We start from the raw sequence: 13,416 nt of genomic DNA, 5'->3' as shown, positions 1-13,416 counted from the left end.
AGGATTAAACTACAAGTAGATATTTGACAGAATTTGACAGAGTTTAGAAGAATGAGGGGAGATCTCATTGAGACGTATAAGATGATGAATGGGATGGATAGGATAGAGGTGGAAAGACTCTTCCCGCTCAAAAAAGACAGTAGGACTAGGGGGCACAGCCTCAAGATAAAGGGGGGGCGGTTCAGAACGGAGTTGAGGAGGAACTTCTTCACTCAAAGGGTGGTGAATCTCTGGAATTCTCTGCCCGTTGAAGTGGTGGAGGCTGCCTCGCTAAATATTTTTAAGAAGCGGGTTGATGGGTTTTTGATAAGAGAGGGGATTAAGGGTTATGGGGAGAGGGCGGGAAAGTGGAACTGAGCCACGACAGATCAGCCATGATCTTATTGAATGGCGGGGCAGGCTCGAAGGGCCAGATGGCCTACTCCTGCTCCTATTTCTTATGTTCTTATGTTCTTAGAATGCTCATCTGAAAAGAGAACTGTGCCTTTACGAAATGTTTTGGCTAAGGTCAAGGGTAGTATCAACATGCTGTACTTGGTTGAAATCATTAGGTTACATTTTAGCTTCATTCGAAGCAATTTTTAAAAGCAGCATCTCAGTCTTTTGGCTAAGATGCAAATGAGATTGAGCCTTGAAGGAGGAGCTATGCCCACTCCAATCAGCTGGGATCATGTAGATCAAGCCCAAGACAGGCGGTGAGAGCCCTGTCTTGTCAGCTTGGATCAGGAATGTCTCAGCTTGTTGAGACTCTGAATTGGACTTGATTTGATTGAATTGGAATAAAAACTAAAAAAGAAATGTATTTTTGTCATGTTTCTTGTAAGGTGTACGTTTAAAATTCAGCTGTGCCGAATGGAGTGACTTTAGCTGTTGTATTTGTCTAAGCAGAGTTGAAGTATTTTTGTTTGCTTAGGTTTCTCTTGAGGTTTCAGATTAGGGTTTTGATTAGGTTGGTTGTCAGAGACAGAGGAGCTAAGCTTGCAGGAAAAACACACAATTCACTTTTATTTTAAAACAGTCAGCTTTCAGTCTGGTCCTGAAAGAAACTCTCTTGCTCTCTCCAGAGGTGTTCAAAAGGCTCTAGGAATGTTTACAAAAACGAACACGCAAGCCTGGGGTTTGCTAATTTTGAAGAGGAGTTTTAAGTGTGTAACAGGAATGTTGCTCAAGCTGGATCTCATAGAAATAGCTTAGAACATAAGAACATAAGAAATAGGAGCAGGAGTAGGCCATCTAGCCCTTCGAGCCTGCCCCACCATTCAATAAGATCATGGCTGATCTGTCGTGGCTCAGTTCCACCTTCCCGCCCTCTCCCCATAACCCTTAATCCCCTCGCTTATCAAAAACCCATCAACCCGCGTCTTAAAAATATTTAGCGAGGCAGCCTCCACCACTTCAACGGGCAGAGAATTCCAGAGATTCACCACCCTTTGAGTGAAGAAGTTCCTCCTCAACTCCGTTCTAAACCGCCCCCCCTTTATCTTGAGGCTGTGCCCTCTAGTCCTACTGTCTTTTTTGAGCAGGAAGAGTCTCTCCACCTCTATCCTATCCATCCCATTCATCATCTTATACGTCTCAATGAGATCTCCCCTCATTCTTCTAAACTCTAACAAGTACAAGCCTAGTTTATTCAGCCTCTCCTCATAGCTCAACCCCTTCAACTCTGGTATCAGCCTAGTAAACCTCCTCTGCACTCCCTCCAAGGCCAAAATATCTTTGCGCAGGTGCGGCGCCCAAAACTGCACACAGTACTCCAGCTGCGGCCTCACCAATGCCCTATACAGCTGCAGCAAGACCTCCCTACTTTTATATTCAATCCCCCTCGCTATAAAGGCCAACATCCCATTCGCCTTCCTGACCACCTGCTGCACCTGCAAGCTGGGTTTTTGCGACTCATGCACAAGGACCCCGAGGTCCCTCTGCACCGTCGCCTGCTGCAGTTTTTCGCCCCGTAAGTAATAGTCCTTCCTACCATTATTCCTACCAAAGTGGACCACCTCACACTTGCCAACATTAAATTCCATTTGCCATTTCCTGGCCCATTCGCCCAGCCTATCTAGATCCTTCTGCAGACTCTCCACACCCTCCGCACAATTTGCCATTCCCCCAATCTTGGTGTCATCAGCAAATTTCAACACCATACACTCGGTTCCCTCCTCCAGATCATCTATATAAATGGTAAAAAGCTGAGGCCCCAGCACCGACCCCTGGGGCACTCCACTAGTCACCAACCGCCAATCCGAATAGCACCCGTTGACCCCCACTCTCTGCCTCCTATTTGACACCCAATCCTCTATCCACGCTAACACCCTACCCCCAACTCCATGTCCCTCGACCTTCTGCAATAACCTCTTGTGAGGTACTTTGTCAAACGCCTTCTGAAAATCCAGAAAGACCACATCCACCGGCTCTCCTCTATCCACCACCCTAGACACATCCTCATAGAACTCCAGTAAATTTGTCAGACACGACTTCCCTTTAATGAAACCATGCTGCGTCCGCTCTATCAAGCAATTGCCTTCAAGATGCCTCGCAATTTCCTCCTTAATGACAGATTCTAACATTTTACCTACCACAGACGTTAAACTAACCGGCCTATAATTCCCCGCCTTTTGCCTGGCACCCTTCTTAAACTACGGTGTAACATTAGCCGTTTTCCAATCATCCGGCACTTCCCCGGAATCCAGCGACGTCTGGAAAATAACCACCAAGGCATCCACTATCACCTCCGCCATTTCTTTCAGAACCCTCGGATGCATTCCATCCGGTCCTGGGGACTTGTCCACAATCAGCCCCTCCAGTCTGTCGAGCACTGCCTCTCTAGTAACAGTAATGTCATTAAGACCCTCCAGTCCTACCACCTTTCCATCGCTAACACCTGGCAAATTATTCACGTCCTCCTCCGTGAAGACAGAAACAAAAAAGTTATTCAAGACCTTAGCCATATCCCCATCCCCTACCACTAGGTCCCCTTTCTCATCCTCTAAAGGACCAACGTTCACCCTAGCCAGTCTCTTCCTTTTTATATATTTATAAAAACTCTTGCTATCCTTTTTTATATTAAGCGCTAGCCCAGCTTCATAGTTTCTCCTACCCTTCTTTATCAACTTCTTTGTTGACATTTAAACCTCTCCCAATCCTCTTCTCGCCCACTACTCTTAGCTACTCTAAATTCCTCCGCTTTTAATTTAACACTTTCCTTCACCTCCTTCGTTATCCACGGCTTATTACCTCTCCTCCTACGGTCCTTTTTGACCATCGGAATAAATTTCCGCTGAGCACCAAGAAAGATCTCCTTAAAGATCCTCCACTGCTCCTCAGCAGACCCTCCCTCCAACGCGCTCCCCCAGTCAACATTCGCCAATTCTTCTCTCATCCTACAGTACTCCCCTCTATTCAAACAAAGTACGCGTGTCCGGGAACCCACTTTCTCCTCCTCCATCTGCACCAGAAACTCCACCATACAATGATCACTCTCCCCAAGAGAATCCTTCACTGCAAGGTCCCTAATTCTACCCGCCTCATTACATAGCACGAGATCCAAGATAGCTCTCTCCCTCGTCGGCTCCAACACGCACTGTTCCAGGAAACTATCCCGGCAGCATTCCAAGAACTCCTCCTCGAGCCCACCGCGTCCAACATGGGTCGACCAATCAATATGTAGATTGAAATCCCCCATAACTACGGCCGTCCCATTCCTGCATGCCGCACTTATTTGCGTGTTAACAGCCCGCCCCACCTCCAGATCATTATTCGGGGGCCTATAGACGACACCCACCAGCGTCTTCCTCCCTTTGCTGTTCCTAATCTCCACCCACAACGATTCCACTTTCTGCTCCTTGGCTCCAATATCATCCCTTGCTACCACCTTGATGCTATCCTTAATCAGCAGAGCTACGCCCCCCCCTTTTCCCTCCTGCCTATCCTTCCTAAACACTTGATAGCCCTGTACATTCAGCTCCCAGTCCCTGTCACCTTGCAGCCACGTCTTTGTAATGGCCACCAGATCGTATCCATTTGTGTCGATCTGCGCCACCAGCTCATCCACTTTATTCCGAATGCTTTGTGCATTCAGATAAAGCACTTTCATCCCAGCCTTCACCTGGACCCTATTTGCCATAACGCCACCAACCATACTCACGCCCCCTACTCCCTCTATTATTGGGACATCCTCGGCCTCTTCCCTTACCTGTACCCTATCCTTAACTTTAGACCTTGTAACGTCACCTACCCTCGCACCCTCCCCCCCCCTAATTAGTTTAAAGCCCTGTCTACAGTCCTTAGCAGTAAAGAACTGTATCTTGTCACGTTTAAGTATTGTCCAACTGGTAAATATGAAGTAAATTCATTTCTTATAGTTAAACTTTATTGTTAAATAAAGCTTGTTTTGATATAAGATTCCTAGTGTGTCAATAGAATCACATCTGGAATGAAATACCTTATCCTCACATTAATGCCAAAATAGCAAATAGTTGGGTTCTAGTCTAACTTCATTATATGCCTTGGGGTTTCTGATCTTGGACCCTAACAAGAACCTGATAAGCAAAGGTAACAATGGAAAATGTCCCATGATATTTGGTCAGCCTTTTTAACACATATTTATGATTAATACAATAGGTCAGAGTTCTGCACAGTCACCGTCAATCTTTCAGAGGCAATATAGTTAAGGATTCAGGTACAGTGCAACAAGAGCAGTCATTAAGGATCAGCCAAAATCCAGGAGTTTTTTATTACAGGACTGCAGCTGACAGCAGCCACACAATATTTTCTAAGGAGTCGAAGAGCTGTGAATGATTCAGGGGCAGCTAATTTACATCACAGTAACAATAAACAGAAAATGCTGGAAAATCTCAGCAGATCTGACAGCATCTGTGGAGCGAGAACAGAGCTAATGTTTTGAGTCTGGATGATCCTTTGTCAGAGCTCCACAGATGCTGTCAGACATGGTGAGATTTTCAGTACTTTATGCTTTTGTTTCAGATTCCAACATCCACAGTAATTTGCTTTTAATCAAAGAACTGGGACTGGCTTGTCATTATTGGAGCATTGTGGCATAGAGGATCCATTCTGTTTTATTGTGTGAACTAATATATATGTATGTAGTATAAAAACATGATCTAGTTTTGGAAACGCTTTCAGAGCATTACCTCCCCCTCCTCTGTGAAGATAGAGTCAGCTTTCCGAGGATCAAAGTGTTTGATCAGCAAATTCTTCAAATGATTTTCAACGGTCTCCTGAACATGTGATGGTTCGACCCCTGAGGAAGGAAAAGGCACAAACCGCAACAGATTTCAGACGAGTAAAATATATATATGGACCTGTACTTGTGTAACACAACATTGCCCTTCAAATCCTTATACCTGGCTAGACTGTCCAGCTCACCAAAAACCAAGAACATTGGATAGAGGTGGGAATAATCCAACTCTATGAGAGCCCAGCATGTGGACCTCATAATCCAGACCACCCAGACACAGGAATGTAAGGCCACAGGACAACACAAAAGCTCAACTTATAGCTCACAGAGTTGCCAGTGGGATCTGTCTCTGTCTCCTTCTATGGGTTAGAGAATGTAAAAATTAGTTACAGTTCCAAATCCTGATCATTTTTTAGTGATTGTTGCTAAAACTACACATAAGTGGACATCAGATGAGAATGTGTTTGGGCTATTTTGTCCCTCTACTTTCAAACAGCCTGACAACAATTTGGGCTCACAAATGAAGAATGGCCATTTGAATGAAGGACAGGAAGGGGACCGAGGGTGAATCATACCGAAGTGCCAACAGTGCCACAGAAATTGAGGGGAAGGGAGGGGGGGGTTTAACATCATCACAAACCCCCTTTAACTCCCACTCTTACGGGAGGCTGATGAAGAAAGAAACTCAAAAAGGGGTTCAGCTGAATCTCTCCTAAAATATAGCTGGAAGCTACTAAGAGCACCTGGGCCCAACATGGCACTCACAGCACCAGCTGAAAGATTCTAATGCCCTTCATTAGGAAGAAAATAATAAGTTATCTTCAATACATAAAACACATGTTCACTTTGCATTTTCCAGCTCCACCAGATTACCCAGTGCTGGCATTCGGATATTACCTGTCTGAATCAACCATTCTGCTAGCAGGTTTACAGTCTGTGCTACTGCTGTATAATTCTCAGAAAGCATCTGGATCACATGTTCCGGAGAGCCCCCTGCCTGGAAGTACCTGGAAAAATGAAACAATACAATCAGGATCAAAAATCATCACATCCCACACCACACAGGGTCACAGATCTAACATCCCACACCACACAGGATCAGCTGTAGGGTTTGGTGTATGCCGAGCAGAGATGACAGGAGCGCTCTGACTGACTGTAATTCATGAGTTGTATTATTCTTCCTGAAAAGCTAAGTGAGATAAAACACGAGAAGCATTCCAAAAGTTGTGCAGCTAATGAAAACAGTTATTGGACCAAGTGTTAACATGATAGTCAGGTGACTGAAATTCAATCTCGGTTTCACATGTTAAGTTTGTATCTTTTGAATAACTGTTACCAACATTATATCACCAGAATATACAGGTTATATCTCCTGTTGAATGTCAGCATTTTAAATTTTTCTGTAGATAAATTAGTTGGAGGTTTGGTGCCACACTGTGGTGAGGAGCACTTACTACAAACTCGGAAGATGTTCAAGAGCCTTTTGTTTCAAGAAAACTGTTGTCAAAGTTCCTACAGGTGACTATGGAGGAACATCAAATGCAGGGAATTAGGGGAATGGCATCAAGTTCTATGACAAACTAACCAGAAGGGACAGCACAGCGAATCTGGAAAATGGACAGTAAATCAGAGTGATGGGAAGTGAGCTCAATTCTGGGACTGTTCACTGACTGCAAATGTCTTCAAGTAACTGAAAGGGTTTTAATCTAACTAACATGGTGCCAAAAGATTACACTGAATTTCTAAAGGAAATCTATATCAGTGCTTAGGAATTGGGTGAAGAAATTGCAGTCTCTCAAAATGAGGATCCTGCTGAGGATTAATGTGCTTGTGCACTGGAGAAAGAAAACATGGTAGTAACCATTTCTTTCAAAAAACGGACAGAGAACTCATCCAGGTAATTACAGATCAGATAGGCCAACATATTTAATATAAAAGCAAATTACTACGGAGGCTAGAATCTGAACAAAAATTCTCAGAAGTATCTGCAGAGAGAGAACAGAGCTAACATTTCAAGTCTGGATTACGTTTTGTCAGAGCTCATATTTTATATATAGACTAACATCCATGCTAGGAAATATTCTGGAAACTTAATTTTAAAATGAAATTATGAATAACTAGATGAACAAAAGAACATACAAACGTATGAATTAAGGACAACATTTGACCACTCAACAGCCCCTTGAACCTGCTCTGCCATTCAATAAGATCATCGTTGAGCTTAACCCCACATTTCTGCCCACCCAGATAACTTTTCACCTTCTTGTTAATCACAAATATATCTAGCTCTGTCTTAAAAATATTCAAAGACTCTGCTTCCACCATCTTTTGAGAAGAGAATACCAAAGACTCACAACCCTCAGGGAAAATTTCTCTTAATCTCTTAAATGAGCGAACACTTATTTTGAAACAGTGACCTCTAATTCTAGATTCTCTCACAAGAGGAAACATCCTCTCCACGGCCACACTGTCAAGGCTCTTCAGGATTTTATATGTTTCAATCAAATCACCGCTTACTCTTCTAAAGTCCAGCAGAAATAAGCCAGAGCTCGGCTTTGGATGTTATCTAAATCTGATTTCAGGTTGAACATGTTCAGGATAAGCTGCAGATATAGCTGGCTGCTAGTCCACGCTTCAGTGTCATTCCCAGTCATAGAAGTTGGTCCCTTTGATCCAGCTGTAAAACTCATTTCCAAGAGCCCCAGTGGTCCATTACATAGAAATTACAGCACAGAAGCAGACCACTTAGCCCATTGTATCTGTGTCGGCCAATAAAAAAACTACCCAGCCCAACAGCCTAATCCCACCTTCCAGCTCCTGGTACATGAACATATGAAATAGGAGCAGAAGTAGCCATTCAGCCCCTTAAATCTGCTCCGCCGTTCAATAAAATCATGGCTGATTTGTTTGTGTACTGAATTCCACATTCCAATCTACACCAATAGCTTTCAACTCCCTTGTCCACCTTTAAAATATTCAATGGTCCCTACTTCCATCACCTTCTAAGGCAGAGCGTTCCAAAGCAGCACAAACCTCTGAGAAAAGAAATTCTCCTCATTTCCACCCATAAAAAATGACCCCCAATTTTAAAACAGTGCCCATAGTTCTAGATTCACCTACAAGAGGAAACGTCCTTTCAACTTCAACCTTGTCAAGACTTCAATCAAGTCACTCCTCATTCTTTTAAACTCCAGTGGAAACAAGTCCAACCTTTCCTCATAAGACAACCTGTTCATTCCAGGTACCAGTCTAGTAAACCTTCTCTTACTCACCTCAAAACTACATCCTTCCTTAAATAAGATGAAAACTGCACACAGTATTTCACAGAATATCACAGAATCACCACAATACAGAAGGAGGCCATTCAGCCCATTGAGTCTGCACCGACCACAATCCCACCCTGGCCCTATTCCCGCAGCCCCACACATTTTACCTTGCTAATCCCCCTGACGCTAACAAACAATTTAGCATGGCCAAGTAACCTAACCCGCACATCTTTAGGCTGTGGGAGGAAACCGGAGCACCTGGAGGAAACCCGCACAGACACAGGGAGAATGTGCAAAACTCCACACAGACAGTGACCTGAGGCCGGATTTGAACCTGGAACACTGAGGCTGTGGGGCAGTATTGTTAACCAATGTGCCACCATACCACCCTTAACATGGGACTATGGGATTATTTGAGATGGGACTTCACCAATCCCCTGTCTAACTGAAGCATTATCTTACTTTTATGTTCAATTCCTCTCATAATAATGCGTAGAATTCCAATTCCTTCTTAATTGCTTACTGTACCTGGATACAAACGTTTAGTGACTCTTTGTATTTTGGTTATGATTTCTTTAGCGTATATCCAAATTTTTAAAATACAATCCGAGGGTTCTGAAAGAAATGGCGGAGGTGATAGTGGATGCCTTGGTGGTTATTTTCCAGACGTCGCTGGATTCCGGGGAAGTGCCGGAGGATTGGAAAACGGCTAATGTTACGCCGTTGTTTAAGAAGGGTGCCAGGCAAAAGGCGGGGAATTACAGGCCGGTTAGTTTAACGTCTGTGGTAGGTAAAATGTTAGAATCCGTCATTAAGGAGGAAATTGCGAGGCATCTTGAAGGGAATTGCTTGATAGGGCAGACGCAACACGGTTTCATTAAAGGGAAGTCGTGTCTGACAAATTTACTGGAGTTCTATGAGGATGTGTCTAGGGCGGTGGATGGAGGAGAGCCGGTGGATGTGGTCTTTCTGGATTTTCAGAAGGCGTTTGATAAGGTACCTCACAAGAGGTTACTGCAGAAGGTCAGAGGACATGGAGTTGGGGGTAGGGTGTTAGCGTGGATAGAGGATTGGTTGTCAAATAGGAGGCAGAGAGTGGGGGTCAATGGGTGCTATTCGGATTGGCGGTTGGTGACTAGTGGGGTGCCCCAGGGGTCGGTGCTGGGGCCTCAGCTATTTACCATTTATATAGATGATCTGGAGGAGGGAACCGAGTGTAGGGTGTCGAAATTTGCTGATGACACCAAGATTGGGGGAAAGGCAAATTGTGCGGAGGGTGTGGAGAGTCTGCAGAAGGATCTAGATAGGCTGGGCGAATGGGCCAGGAAATGGCAAATGGAATTTAATGTTGGCAAGTGTGAGGTGGTCCACTTTGGTAGGAAGAATGGTAGGAAGGACTATTACTTACGTGGCGAAAAACTGCAGCAGGCGACGGTGCAGAGGGACCTCGGGGTCCTTGTGCATGAGTCGCAAAAACCCAGCCTGCAGGTGCAGCAGGTGGTCAGGAAGGCGAATGGGATGCTGGCCTTCATAGCGAGGGGGATTGAATATAAAAGTAGGGAGGTCTTGCTGCAGCTGTATAGGGCATTGGTGAGGCCGCAGCTGGAGTATTGTGTGCAGTTTTGGGCGCCGCACCTGCGCAAGGATATTTTGGCCTTGGAGGGAGTGCAGAGGAGGTTTACTAGGCTGATACCGGAGTTGAAGGGGTTGAGCTATGAGGAGAGGCTGAATAAACTAGGCTTGTACTCGTTAGAGTTTAGAAGAATGAGGGGAGATCTCATTGAGACGTATAAGATGATGAATGGGATGGATAGGATAGAGGTGGAAAGACTCTTCCCGCTCAAAAAAGACAGTAGGACTAGGGGGCACAGCCTCAAGATAAAGGGGGGGCGGTTTAGAACGGAGTTGAGGAGGAACTTCTTCACTCAAAGGGTGGTGAATCTCTGGAATTCTCTGCCCGTTGAAGTGGTGGAGGCTGCCTCGCTAAATATTTTTAAGAAGCGGGTTGATGGGTTTTTGATAAGAGAGGGGATTAAGGGTTATGGGGAGAGGGCGGGAAAGTGGAACTGAGCCACGACAGATCAGCCATGATCTTATTGAATGGCGGGGCAGGCTCGAAGGGCCAGATGGCCTACTCCTGCTCCTATTTCTTATGTTCTTATGTTCAATGAGAATTTCTGCCATGAACAAAATTCCCAACAGCCCATTACATAGACTTAACAGCATAGAAACAGACCATTCAGTCCACTAGCCTATGCTGGTCCATCTGCCGCACGTAAGCTTCCTCCCATCCTTCTTTACCAAACTCTATCAGCATATCCTTCTGGTGAGAAAAGGGTTGCTAACGCGATTTGAAGGCACAAAGGTTCAATATTGGTCTATACCAAATTAACTGATCTCAGCTGGGAACACTCTCAGTTCACTGGAGAAGAGACATGACACTGGGGGAAATGCACAAGGAAGAGAGGCACTGCTCACTTGGCAGGCTTAACACTTGTAGAATAGGATTGCCCCTACAGCTGTCCAAACTCTTGTAAAGTTTGTACATTATCACCATTACAACACACAAACTGCAAACTAAATCAGGTGGCACAGTGGTTAGCACTGCTGCCTCACAGCGCCAGGGACCCGGGTTTGACTCCTGCCTTGGATCACTGTTTGTATGGAGTTTGCACATTCTCTCCATATCTCAGTGGGTTTCCTGCAGATGCTCCAGTTTCCTCCCACAGGCCAAAGATGTGCGAGTCAGGTGGATTGGCCATTCTAAATTTCCCTTTAAGTGTCAGGGGGACTAGGTGGGTAAATGCATGGAATTATGGAGTCACAGGTAGACAGAATGTGAAGAAGGCATTCAACATGCTTGGTTTCATTGGTCAGAACATTGAATATAGGAATTGGGACAACTTCAATATCTTGTTGAAGTTGTACAAGACATTGGTACAACCACACTTGGAATATTGTGTGCAGTACTGGCCACCCTATTACAGAAAGGATATTATTAAACTAGAAAGAGTACAGAAAAGAATTACTGAGATGCTACTGGGACTTGATGGTTTGCAATATAAGGAGAGGCTGGACAGACTGGGAATTTTTTCTCTGGAGCATAGGAGGCTAAGGGGTGATCTTATAGAGGTCTGTCAATTAATGAAGGGCATAGATCAGCTAGATAGTCAATACCTTTTCCCAAAAGTAGGGGAGTCTAAAACTAGAGGGCATAGGTTTAAGGTGAGAGGGGAGAGATACAAAAGTGCCCAGAGGGGCAATTTTTTCACACAGAGGGTGGTAAGTGTCTGGAACAAGCTGCCAGTAATTGTAGTAGAGGCAGGTGCAATGTTTTCTTTTAAGAAGCATTTAGATAGTTACACAGGTAAGATGGGTATTATGGGTATGGGCCAAATGCAGGCAATTGGGATTAGCTTAGGGGTTTTTAAAAAGAAGCGATTGGGCCTTTACCATGCTGTAAACTTCTATGACTCTATGGGGATAGAGCCTGGGTGGTCAATGCAGACATGATGGGCTGAATGGCCTCCTTCTACACTACAGGATTCTAATTAAATACAAAATAAGGTGGAGGGAGGGGGAAGAGACTTACTGTGTTTAGCGGATTTCCTTTTTCAGACAGAAGCTTGGTAAACTGAAACTTACCCAAAGGGGGCCAGAAAACTCCAGAAGCTTCTGTCCGCAGTGTGAGTGAAACAAAGTGGAATGTGACTGGCTCTAGTTGTGAATGCACCATGCTGAGTGTGACTGGTACCAGACTGGCTCAGAAGTGCAGGTTATTGTTACCTTTTCAGTGTGTTGAAAATAGGTGGCTCCATTATGTAATCTCGGCTGGAGAATTTTTGCAAGCACTCCTGTTGCACCTCTGCATCATCTTCACCCTCTCCTTCATCCTCATCATGCTGTGTGAAAATATCAAATGGTTAATCACTTCCCTTGAAAAGCAACCCCGCCCCCACCACCCCCTGTCTCCCTTTGTAGTTTTCCCTGCCCCATCCCTGAAAATGCCAATTGAAACTTCAAACCTAAAGCTTCAAACCCCAAAAGGACAGGTCACTCTCATGAATGAGAGCTTTTACTCTGATAAAAAGAGTAAATAATGAGGCATGTGGCATAGTGGTTAGCAGTGCTGCCTCACAGTGCCAAGGACCTGGGTTCAATTCCTGGCTTGGGCAACAGTGCGGAATCTGCACATTCTCCCCGTGTCTGCGTGGGTTTGCTCCAGGTACTCTGGTTTCCTCCCACAGTCTGAAAGATGGTAAGGTGCATTGGCTATGCTAAATTCTCCCTCGATATACCTGAACAGGCGCCACAGTGTGGCGACCAGTGGATTTTCAAATAACTTCACTGCTGTGTTAATGTAAGCCTACTTGTGACACTAATATATAAACATTAAACAACACTTGCCTTCATGTAATGCTTTTAATGCTGCAAAATGTTGCAAGGTGCTTCACAGGAGTGTTAACAAACAAAACGGACATTAAGCAATATAAGACTATATTAGGTCAGGTGACAAAAAAAAGACCAAAGAGGCTGATTTTCAGGCCCATCCTAAAGCAGGACAGAGAGATAGAGCAGTTTACAGAAGGATTTCCAGAGCCAAGAGCACAGTCACCAATGACAGACCAATGAAGACTGACAATGCACGAGGCCAAAATTACAGGAATCTCAGACCATTGTAAGCCAGGAGCAGATTACAGAGATAGCGAGCTCATCCAAAAGAAAACAAGCATTACTCTTAGAGATGCCACTGAGATCAGGGGGTCCCAGGTTCAATCCCCATTCTGTACTGAATTAGTAAGAAATCTCACAACACCAGGTTAAAGTCCAAAAGGTTTATCTGGAATCACGAATTTCGAGAGCACTGCCCCTTCCTCAGGTGAGTCTTGATTAGAGTACTGGATTAGGACACCACTATTCCCACGAAACTTATCTCTAAACTCCATGGACTGGGCC

The 13,416-nt window shown here is 44.7% G+C and overlaps 1 protein-coding gene across 1 annotated transcript in view; it reads right to left on the bottom strand.

Annotated features, from left to right (window-relative positions):
- nelfcd (negative elongation factor complex member C/D) overlaps positions 1 to 13,416 on the bottom strand; it is a 97,715-nt gene that overhangs the window by 77,555 nt on the left and 6,744 nt on the right. Inside the window, exons 2-4 of the mRNA XM_080205086.1 lie at positions 12,247 to 12,362; positions 6,092 to 6,201; positions 5,148 to 5,257 (exon numbers count right to left, since the gene is read on the bottom strand). Of these exons, the coding sequence (XP_080061212.1) occupies positions 5,148 to 5,257; positions 6,092 to 6,201; positions 12,247 to 12,362 (336 nt within the window). The remainder of the gene's footprint in view (positions 1 to 5,147; positions 5,258 to 6,091; positions 6,202 to 12,246; positions 12,363 to 13,416) is intronic.

This window comes from Carcharhinus amblyrhynchos, chromosome 16 (assembly GCF_965287045.1).
Source record: "Carcharhinus amblyrhynchos chromosome 16, sCarAmb.v2.hapA, whole genome shotgun sequence".
Classification (NCBI taxonomy): Eukaryota; Metazoa; Chordata; class Chondrichthyes; order Carcharhiniformes; family Carcharhinidae; genus Carcharhinus; species Carcharhinus amblyrhynchos.
This window is presented reverse-complemented; position numbering and strand designations above follow the sequence as displayed.